This window comes from Sinocyclocheilus grahami, unplaced genomic scaffold (assembly GCF_001515645.1).
Source record: "Sinocyclocheilus grahami isolate Dianchi unplaced genomic scaffold, SAMN03320097.WGS_v1.1 scaffold887.1, whole genome shotgun sequence".
NCBI classification, from domain to species: domain Eukaryota; kingdom Metazoa; phylum Chordata; class Actinopteri; order Cypriniformes; family Cyprinidae; genus Sinocyclocheilus; species Sinocyclocheilus grahami.
This window is the reverse complement of record NW_015506066.1, coordinates 321,380-333,486: the sequence shown is the minus strand read 5'-3', so window position 1 is coordinate 333,486 and position 12,107 is coordinate 321,380. Positions and strand designations below refer to the sequence as shown.

Sequence of the window (12,107 nt, the reverse complement as noted above, 5' to 3'; positions counted from 1 at the left end):
TGGTTTTCACGCTTAAGTCAAGTAAAAGACCGCTTCTTAAAGCAGAGAAGGTTTTTTCGAGTTAAAAAGTCATAATTGAGATATAAACTGGCAATTCTGAGAAAAAAAAGTCAGAATTGCATGATTATAAACTCGCAATTGCGAGACAAAGTCGCAATTCTGAGAAATAAAGTCAGAACTGCGAGATATAAACTCACAATTCAGACTTTTTTTCTCGCACTTGAGAGTTTATATCACGAAATTCTGACTTTTTTTGAAAGAATTGTGAGACATAAACTCGCAATTGCGAGTTATAAAGTCAGAATTGTGAGATAAAAAGTCGCAATTACCTTTTTTTTTTATTCAGTGGCGGAAAACGGCTTCCATAGAAACAGGCTTCCATCCATACCTTATGCTATGGAGGCTCTCTCTTTTTTTTTTTTTTTTGATTCCTCAGTGTTTGCAAAACGTTCTGTAATTTATTAGTCATTATATAGCCTAATACAGCGTGTAGGCCATCCCTCATCTTATTCGTTTTTGTTAATAACTTTTTGTAAGCTAGTTTGTCAATAAATACTCTTTTATTGTTGTTGTGCATTTTAATTAAAAATAATGAATCCATCTCTTTTTTTTTGTCTTAAAACGTGAAAGGTGTATAGATGTAAGCCAAACAGACAGCATATTTTATTGTAAAACCTGACAAGATCGTGAAATCGAAAGTGAAAGCATCGGAAGCCCAGCTTACAACATGGCAAAAAAGGAACTCCCATTCACAAAATTCAAATCACAAATAATACTACTGATGAAAAAGAACGGGTTGAATGTTAACTACTTTCGTTTCCATATAACTATAAACTACCATAAAAGTTAATCAGCGTGCATTGATTAACAGCATGTTGTAGCGCAACAAAAAAAACGCAGCCAACTGAGAAAGTTAATAGCAAAAGAGCGACCAGTGGGAAGAATGAGTCTGGAGCCCTGAATTGCCCAGCTCCCTCTGTCAATGATCTAGAACCCCCTCGGCACCTGGGTTCAAAATTCTCTTGCACCGCCCCTGGTACATCGATGTATTTTTGAAAAGCAAAAATTCAGTTTGTTCAACTCTAAACCCAGTCCCCAAGTAAATTAGGTTATTAAATAAAAAACTAGCAAAACGAGTTGTGCGGTGTCCCCACCACTTTTCAAAGCAAAGTTACGCCACTGGTTCTCACAGACACCCGGTAGCAAGTAACAAAACAACATTAAACTCCGGCAAGAAGATAAGTTAAGAAGAGTCCTTTTTGCAAAATCATAGACATGTATTTACAAATCAAGTATAATGGGAACACAGAATGATCTTGGAGAGAGCTTTACCGAGCTGACTGCTGTAACCGAACGTGACCAGGGTTTAAAGGCTGAACGAATGACTGACAGTCACAGCGGAGAAAAGAGTTTGAGTGAACTTTAATGTAAGGACTTAAATATTCATATGTAGCTCACATTAAGCTATTGTATGGCTTCAGAAGTAACACAGAATAATTCGCACAATCGAGAAAAAAAAATAAAAAATCTCGGATTTGGATCGGCCCTCTCTGACCGATACCCGATCCGAGAAAAATGGCACTATCGGAGCCGATACCCGATATGAATATCGGATCAGCGTATCCCTAAAAAATTTTTGTATTTTTTTATTTATTATTTTTTTGAAAAAATAAGATAATTTTAATATTGGCCATTTATCGGTTATCAGACACAACACGAAAATAATTATCAGCATTAGTAAGAATTTTAATATTGGTGTTTTCTCTAAATTAATATTTTACCTCATATATATATTTAATAACATCATATTTATTATGCAAGAAAGAGAAGAACAGTGATATGACAAAAAACTAGCACTGCATAGGAAATCAGTCAGTTTACAGTTTAAATCAAAAGTGTGACTAAATAATCAGAATCTGCAAAAATAAAAAAAATATATGGTTACACTATTTCGATAGTTCACTTTAGACATTCTACTAACTATAAGTAACTTTGTAACTACATGTCAACTAATTCTAATTAATTTGCAACTACACGTCTACTAACTCTCAGAGTAGACTGTTAGGGTAGGTTTAGGGTTAGTAGAATAAGTTGACATATACTTGCAACGTTTCTTATAGTCAGTATGTTGTATGTTGTTGACCCATCAAAATAAAGTGGTAGAAGATATTAAGCAGACAGTCTACTAATACTCTAATGACTGCTAGTTGTCATGTAGTTGCAAAGTTACTTACTGTTAGTAGAATGTCGAAAGTGGACTATCGAAATAAAGTGTTACCAAATATATATATATATATATATACAAATATACAATGGTGTTTACATTTACATTTCTACACTATTCGAAGGTCCTGCTTCTCTCTGAATTTTCTCACCTTCATATTAACTCAAGTTTAGTGCCACAAAAACTTTATGGAAACTTTATGGAAAAGCTAAGATGTTAAGCCACAATGCTATTAAAGAGTCATAAAATGTTAATTTTCTCAACTTTTTCATGTTCGTTTAGTGCCACAAAAATGACATACTTAATTTTATGGAAAGCTAAGAACGCTATTATAGAGCCACAAAAAGCTTACAAACCGAAGGTTTTAAAATGAACCACATTGTCTACATATGAATATCAAATTTTGACATTTCAAAACACAATTTGAGTTCAAAATCCCAGTTGGACAGGCAAGATCTGTCTGTAAACTCACCCTGTCTCAAATAAGACGATGGGGTTTCCCCTCTACAAAACAACAGCTGTTTTTAATAGTAATTTCTTTATACTCATAACACTCCAGAGAGAATCTGAGCTATAACTGCCTCGTGTACACCAAAGCATGTTAAGCTGTAAATTACATTATGTTTATTGATTCCTGTCAAACTCAATTTCACACAAGTTGTTGGACACGGACTCTGACACGTCCTGAGGGGGGATATAATAAGGCTATGATCGCTCATATCATGGGTACATTTCAAACCTGCCTGCCACTCCATCATCACAGTAATGAAGGACCGTGAAGCATGAAAATCAATTGCTACTGTGGCTTTAACATTGTGTCACCCAGATGTTGGCACAAAAGACACACACACACACACACACACACACACACACACACCAAAGACGACAGCAGTTTGTGAAGGATGTGAAGCTCCTTAAGCTTTCACTATAGTGAAAGCGAACGTCTTAACAGTGATGTATAATGTGATACATGTCAGTCACACCTGAGCATAAGACTGGATGATGTGACTCTGGATCTCATCCATAGTGTCTGTTCCATATGACACAGTACCGAGATGGAGGCGCTTGAAGACCATCTCATTCTGGGTCAGAGTGCCTGGAAAAACAGCACACAAAGATTAAGATCAGGAGAAAAATCAATAGTTATTATAAAGCTTTGGATGGGCAGAGTGGTTTCAACACAAAGAAAGAGGGAGGAAATAAAACAAGGAAGAGAGAGAGAGAGTGAGAGAGAGAGGAAAATCTAAAGATTTAAAGGAATAGCAAATAACAAAATAAAAAAATAAAATAAAATACCTGTTTTGTCTGTAAGCAGGTAGACCAAACGACCAAGTTCTTCTGGGATGGTGCTTGTCCGAACCACAGTACCTGGAATATTCTCATCCTTCATAATCATCCAGCCGTACGCCGACTTCCCCATGTCCAGGTTTACTCTTAGACTACACACACACACACACACACACACATTCATAAATTTCATTCTAAAATATGTTTGTTCTTCTCATTTCACACTGCTGAAGCTTTGAAGATTTTGCTGTAATATTTTCACAGAGTAATCTGGGTGATAATATCATAAACATACCTGATGGGGATGATGTATGAAAATAAAACGACGAAACGGAACAGGTTTCGGAACCAGGGCCCAAGAAATCCCTGCAAAGCCACCATAACAACAGACAGAACCACCTGAGCCAGGAACAGAGCTTTTGTTAGACGGTTTAACTCCAGGTCCAACAGCCCCACCTGCATAGGAAGAGATGAGAAAGTCTGAGATAAATTAAATTTGAAAGGGTTTTTTTATGCTTAAACAAGTGTTTAAAATTAAATTTTAGTCAACAAGTAAGCGATAACGTACATTCAGGTGGTCATTATCTCTTTAAATCAACTTGTGAGGGTGTATTTTTCAATAAATACTGGCTGACTGTACATTATTGTGTGTATAACATAGCTGTTGATCCCTCATTAAATGTATAAATGGTCAAGAAATTCTGATTTAAGTATTTTATTTACTGATTTAAGTGTTTTAATATGTGCAAATAAGCCATAATGTGATAGGTGAATGAAACTAGTCAATTATACATATTTATATGTGATGCCACTGACCAATCAGAAGGATTAGTTCACTTCCAGAATGAAAATTTCCTGGTAATTTACTCACCCCTATGTCATCCAAGATGTTTGTCTTTCTTTCTTCAGTCGCAAAGAAATTAAAGGGTTAGTTCACCCAAAAATGAAATTAGGTTGTGTTTTACTCACCCCCGAGGCATCCTAGGTGTATATGACTTTCTTCTTTCAGACGAATCCAGTCGGAATTATAGTCAAAATTGTCCTGGCTATTCCAAACTCTATCATTGCAGTCAGAAGGTGTTGCAGTGCTTCAGTCCAAAAGAAGTTAAATAAAAAGCGCCCATCCATAAAAAAAGTGTCTCACACGGATCCGGGGGGTGAACAAAGGCCTCCTGTAGTGAATCGATGCGTTTTTGTAAGAAAAATATCTACTGTTCTACTATATTCAAAACTTAATAATCACTTGAATTAGGGCTACACGATAAATCGAAATGGAATCGAGATCGCCATTCGACAGAAGCTGCGATTGTTATGCATATCTTTCAGTGAATCACGGTTCTGTGATCAGCAATAAATCTCCATCCAAAGGCCAGAGGGCGCTCTCACGCTGAAACTCCAAATACGCCTCGCAGAAGAAACCCAGGAAATGCCTATCGCTGCAGCTGAATAAACAGAAGATTCAACTGCTTTCATTGATTCAACGTGACTAATAAACACACGACTATGGCAATATACAGTTTATCGGAGTTCTTATTATTATAATTTTCATTAAAATAAAGTATATTTATAATGCAATGCCTTTATCACTGCTTAAATACTATGAAATATGTTGCGTGCCTTATTCTGTGTAAAAAGCCACATCATCTCACAGAAGGATTTATTTCAAACACTCGACTGACGTTATGAAGTGAGTTTGGAGTAAAAATATATTATTAAATGTGGTATTTTCACATGCTTTCAGATGGAGCAGCATTTACTTCACAGAGCCGTAGTTCACTGAGAAGCTATGCTAACAGCTGTCATTATCGCAAACGATTTCTTTGATTTCAGAATCGCGCAATAAAATCGTCTGCGATTTTTTTGCGTAACTTGTCAGTGAACTACGGCTATGTGTAGTAAATTCTGCTCCATCTGAAAGCACGTGATGATGATTTCCTGCTGATTACAGAACCGGCTTTTTAAACAAAATGCGCATGACAATCGCATTCGATTAATAGTGCAGCCCTAAATTGAATCTAGCTTGCGCTCACTCTTGTAAACGGAAGCAGTTCCGGGCGGATGACGTATGAGGTCAGCGCTGCACATGCGCCACTCAGAAGTGACGCACGCAGAAATGCAGCGGAGAGATCAAAACAAAACAACGGTCACTAATTATAAGTACAAAATGAGTATTTGTAAGGAAGAATGTCAGAGGATTTCGACATAAGCCAAGAGGAGACTGGTTTTCCTTTGATAAAATAAGGAAACTTTGCTTCATTTGATCCTGTAAACAAACATTGGTTTTCACAAGACTCATCGGCGCATGCGCAACTCATACGTCATGCTCCCGGAACTGCTTCCGTTTACAACAGTGAGCGCAAGCTAGATTCAAGTGATTACTACGTTTTGAATATGGATATTTTTCTTACAAAAACGCATCGATTCGCTACAGGAGGCCTTTGTTCACCCCCCGGAGCCATGTGAGAGACTTTTTTTTATGGATGGGCGCTTTTTATTTAACTTATTCTGGACTGAAGCACTGCAAACACACGCTGACTGCAATGATAGAGCTTGGAATAGCCAGGACAATTTTTAATATAACTGACTGGATTCGTCTGAAAGAAGAAAGTCATATACACCTAGGATGCCTCTGGGGTGCGTAAAACACAGTCTAATTTTCATTTTTGGGTGAACTAACCCTTTAAGGTTAAGGAAAACATTCCAGGATTTTTCTCCATATAATGGACTTCAATGGGAACATAAACCAATAAACGTTTATATACTTTTTAACCACAAATGCTCGTCTTGTACTAGTTCGTCTTTACGCATTACGTAATCACGTTGGAAAGGTCACGTGTGACGTAGGCTGTAGTACCACCCCGTGTTTACAAAGCGAACATGCAAAGAAAGTCAAACGCCCTTTACAAAAAAAGATAAAACAACGATGATGGATGATTGTGAAGTTGGAGGACAAATTGAGACTGGAGTTTTTTTGCCCTATCGTAACACTTTGAACTGTAGTACACAGACAAAGAGCTAACTGCGTGTGACCTTTCCAATGTGATTACGTCATGCGTGACTTTGCGGACATGCATCGCAGAACTAGTGCAAGATGAGCATTTGTGGTTAAAAAAATATATATATAAATAAAAAAAAAATATATATATATTTTTTTTTTAAATTGACTACTCATTTTGCTAGATTAGACCCTTATTCCTCGGCTGGAATTGTGTAGAGCAATTTGAAGCTGCACTGAAACTACAATTTGGACCTTCAACCTATTGGTTCTCATTGAAGTTTATTATATGGAGAAAAAACCTGGAATGTTTTCCTCAAAAACATAAATTTCTTTGCGACTGAAGAAAAAGACATGAACATCTTGGATGACATGGGGGTGAGTAAATGATCAGGAAATGTTTATTCTGGAAGTGAACTAATCCTTTAAGTAATTTAAGAATAGTAAATACATATTGAAATATTCAAAATAATTAGTAATGAATATTCCCAGGGAAACTTATTTATTTATCATTTTCATTGGTTGTTTGGAACACACTCCAAAAAAGTTCCCAAAATGAATGAGTGGTTGATTTGGTTGAAGCGCTCTTATCCAAAGCATGTGATATCCCCTCTGAGAACAAGAACCTTGAGGGCTCCTCTTATCTGGAGTGATCCGAAATGTTACTCTTATGAAAAATAAAACAACCTGCCTATAAGCCAGCACTGATCAATGCCCCCAGGCCTGTTCCAGACCGCAGACCTTTCTCATGCTAATAGTGTATGTGGAGGAGAGAAGAGATGAGAGGCATTTAACCAAGAAGCCCACTGCTGTTGTCGTCTCTCTGTGAAAAGCACAGGAGGCAAAACCGGAAAAATAAAAGCAGAGAGCCTCTTCATAGAAACGGCCCACTGACAAAAGAGCTGGAGTTTTCCCCTTTTTCTCTCAAGTATGTCCCCTCAGCCAATGGAATATGTGGGAAAATGATGTCAAAAAAAGTTTTTCTTGTTTCCCTCTGGCGAGGGCCGACAGCGTGGCCTGCACGAAAACACTGTGGTCTTTCATCTAGGCAGCGCGCTAATAAAAACAGCAACACATAACACCGTCCCCTGAGAAAAGGTCTCTGCGTGAAAGGGATGGGGAGGGGGGGTGGACAAATTGAACAGAAAAGACAAAAAAACAAAAAAATGCTAGCAAAATTAATCCCCCAACTGGCTATGGCCCCCAGTCCCTGGAGGACTGAGTAAACTGGGAGACACTGGGAGAGAAGAGCTGCTGTCTGATTTATCAGCTGTAGTTTAAAACCTCTCCAATGGCCTGCTGCCCCACTCCGAGCTTCATGCTTCAGCTAGTGAGCAAAAAGGGGGGAAGGGAAGGATTAAAATGAAGAAAAATTAAGACAGAAGACATAGTTCCCCAGCTGAAAGGGAGGAATCCCCCTTTATGGGGGCAAAACAATGCAGAGGCTGAATTTTGCAAAGCTGGCCAGGGATCGGGTGAAGCCGTTATTCATTCAGCCCGAGAGGAAAAAGCGACTCAATTACCTCAAGCTGAAGATGCTATCAATGAATCGAGAGTGCATATTTTACCCTATTCATCCGGGCCTCGTTTAAAGTGAAAGGAATGATTCAACCTGCCCTCGCCGCCTGTATGTTTTGTGTGTGAAATTTGATGACGACTTTGTGCATGCATAATGAATATTCATTGGTTGAAATCCATCAAGTATACAGAGGCTGTTACAACAATATGGCATTATACTAGTGCTCCAGAAACTGGATATGCAATACAGCTAAATGCCGCTGACAAGGCCTTGAGAAGTTTCTTCATTTTACCAAACAAACTTATCAACTAAAATTATCAGTGTTAAACTGAATTTTTATTCACTCTCCTTCCAGGAATGTTGCGGAAAATAAATAAATAATAATAATAATAAAAAAACATTGCTTCTACATTGCTTAAAATAAAATAGATGTAAAAAAAAAATCCAACTAAGCCTCTACTTATATACTTATGAATATAATGCATCTGAGCATCTACAATTGCTTAAAATACTAAAATATAACAGAGATTTCAACACTTCAAGTAGTGAGCAGTGTCTGGTCAGCGAAGAGGGTTGTTCAACCCTTTGTCACATCCTTCAGACCACCAAGGTTTCGATCCTCAAAGAGAATATCGCTCCATATTACAACAATGACAGACACACACACACCGTGTAAAGTGATAGCTTATGTGCTGTCAGCAGCTTCTAGTGAGAGCTTAGAGCTTTGTTCAAGGAATGTCACAACAGATTATAAGAGGCGAAAACGTTCTCAGTGACTTTCGCCGAGTCGTATCGACTTTCCCGCCCCGTCTCGTTCCCTGTATTGGCACCTCTGACATCATCTCCTTGAGATATTGAATTCCACTCTCACACACAGAACATGGTAGAGCTATGAGCTCCGCCAAAGCTGCTGCTATCACACACATCTTGCAGCATCCATGACAGGGTATGAAACACTTCATGACATGAAGAATAGTGGTTAACCAATATGGGTTTCTTGGATGCTTTTTGTGACAGGCTGATAGCTAATAAAATGATGTACACAAATTCGATAAAATTAAATGTACTTAATACATTTTAATAAATTTAATTAAAACATTTACATCAATATTTACTCTAAAGTTGCTCAAAAATATTTCAAACAGAAAAACCACATCAAGCATTAACAAATCTGACAGTAGAGCGAGCCAAATTATATTGCCAAAACGATGACTGTTTTCACACAGGTTTCCCCAAACACTCTCCTCTTCTGAAAAAAAAAAGTACTAATACAGATGCTGAGCCAATTTTGTCATGTATGGTTAATTGGGATGATCAAATAATGTTTGTATCTAATGTTTGGACAGCCCTACAATGATTACACTTCTTGAAGAAATTAATCTACAATTAGTTCATTTATAGCTGACTTTTCATATTTAAACAATATTAAACTATAATAAGTAGAATACAGCACTTTAACGTCAACAAAATTACATCTGATTTCAGACATAGCACTATGTACTACCTTAAGATCAAGCAAGTCATAGGGTTGTGATGACAGTGATGAAATTTTCCCACCGGTTAATCGACGTGTGACAACACCAATAATACTGGCATCGCCCTCTTTTCCTCACTTTCCTTCTCTTTTAAATAGCTTATAAATGTCACTGCGCATTTTACTTTCACTTTCAAGTTAGTGGCATTCTCTGCATCAATTGCTTGAATGGATCCAACAAAACAGTACAATGACAAACTCACTTATATTAAACATAGAACTATTATCAACAAAACAAATAAAAATACACCATGCTATAGGCCTAATATAAAATAACTTACACAAAGTTTAAATTAAAAAAAAAAAGAAAATCAGCAAACACTGTGGAACCAAATAAATAAGAAATAGGCTATAGAACGTTTATTAGCAAAACGCATAAGGAAGTTGGAGGCACGGCATACACCTTAATGTCAAATAAAATAAATAAATTACACAAAGCTTAAATAAAGTAAAAATAAGCAAACACTGTGGAACCAAATAAATAAGAAATTAATATTTAAAAAAAACAACTTCCAAAATCACCTTAGATAAACGGCAAGAGTCAACAGGCTTTTCAAAATCCAAAATATTGCCAAACAGGCGCTTTTGCATTTCTGTTTGAAACTAAATCTTCTGCCATCGTCTCGTCTTTCTCATCTCACTCTTCTTGTCAGTCAGCTCGACTCACTCTCCTCATGTGATAAATGAAATCTGACTCCTACTCCTGCTGATCTGTGATGCGACTGTCGTTCGGCATGCTGCATTGAGCAGCCACATTCAGTTTTTAATTGTAGTGTCTGTTCTCTAACTGAACTAAATTATTTATCAAACTATAAAAAAAAATCTAAACGACGGTGGTGGCGCGATGAGCAAGTGATGTAGCCGGTGTTGTGGCTTAACACTGACTATTGCAGCATGCCTAGCAAGTCATGAAAGGAAACAGAGCTGGGTAGATAAATTTGATTAACTTTGGGGTCAGCACTTTTTTTTTTCTAACAGTAAAGACATTTATAATGTTACAAAAGATTTATATTTTTAAAAAATGCCTTTTTTCTACTGTATCAAAATAGAGTAGAAAAAATAGAGCAGCCTTTTTTCCTACTCTATTTTCTACTTTTTTTTTTTTTTTATCAAAGAATACTGAAAAAAATCTAATACAGTTTCCACAACAATATTAAGCAACATAACTGTTTTCAACTGATAATAATAAGAAATGTTTTTTTTGAGGATCAAATCATATTAAACGACGGTGGTGGCGCGATGAGCAAGTGATGTAGCCGGTGTTGTGGCTTAACACTGACTATTGCAGCATGCCTAGCAAGTCATGAAAGGAAACAGAGCTGGGTAGATAAATTTGATTAACTTTGGGGTCAGCACTTTTTTTTTCTAACAGTAAAGACATTTATAATGTTACAAAAGATTTATATTTTTAAAAAATGCCTTTTTTCTACTGTATCAAAATAGAGTAGAAAAAATAGAGCAGCCTTTTTTCCTACTCTATTTTCTACTTTTTTTTTTTTTTTATCAAAGAATACTGAAAAAAATCTAATACAGTTTCCACAACAATATTAAGCAACATAACTGTTTTCAACTGATAATAATAAGAAATGTTTTTTTTGAGGATCAAATCATATTAGAATGATTTCTGAAGGATTATGTGACACTTAAGACTGGAGTAATGGCTGCTAAAAAAAATTCAGCTTTGCCATTACAGGAATAAATCACATTTTAAAATATATTAAAACAGTAAACAGTTTTAAATTAAAATAATATTTCACAATATTACAGTTTTACTGTATTTTTAAAAATAAAATAAATGCAGTCTTGTTGAGCATAAGAGACTTCCTTTAAACAACAACAACAAAAAAATCTTACCGACCCCACATTTTTTAACAGTAGTGCACATACAAGTAGAACAATGTTAGAGCTCTGAACCATGTGGATAAGTTTAAAAAATAATAAAAAAAGCCAAAGACAGCAGGGGTCAGTTAAGGGAGGGGTAATGAGTGTAATGGGATTTGACGTTTTTAAGTTTAATTTTATAGCATTGATGTCCACTGTATCTAATCATTAAGGGGAATTCTGCAGGATTAAGTCTCTGTCACGCAAGCCCTTGGTTGGTTAATTTCCCTCTAGATTAATCTCTCTGGGGTTGTCCTTTCACATCGACGGGTCCAAATTCGTCACTAAGATCAGGGTTGAAAACCACCTAAACTGTTTGCTATTTTTATTCGGTTCGTTTCAATTCTATATTGAAAGGTTAAAGAGAAAAACAGTCCCTGGGCAATGTCTAGTGCGTATTGATAATACAACTGTAGATATCACAGCTCATACTTATATGTCATTAAATTGTGTGTGTTTTTTTTCCAAACAATTAGCCTTTGGGAGGAAAACTAATTAAAGAAACCAAGTATTTTACTTATAAACACAAATAAAGACAAACAAACCCACCTTGTTTTTGGACTGCGACGTGTTCAGCACGCTTCTCATTTCTTTTCCCGTATATATGACCACACCTATAACAGTACCTGTAAAAAAAAAAAAAAAAAAAAAAAAGAAAAATTGGAAG

The 12,107-nt window shown here is 36.3% G+C and overlaps 1 protein-coding gene across 1 annotated transcript in view; it reads right to left on the bottom strand.

The window, feature by feature from the left end:
• The window catches only part of LOC107563702 (probable phospholipid-transporting ATPase IIB), a 55,540-nt gene that overhangs the window by 19,134 nt on the left and 24,299 nt on the right, over positions 1–12,107 (bottom strand). The window contains exons 11-14 of the mRNA XM_016248651.1: positions 11,990–12,066; positions 3,807–3,967; positions 3,521–3,663; positions 3,208–3,320 (exon numbers count right to left, since the gene is read on the bottom strand). Coding sequence (XP_016104137.1) covers positions 3,208–3,320; positions 3,521–3,663; positions 3,807–3,967; positions 11,990–12,066 — 494 coding nt within the window. The remainder of the gene's footprint in view (positions 1–3,207; positions 3,321–3,520; positions 3,664–3,806; positions 3,968–11,989; positions 12,067–12,107) is intronic.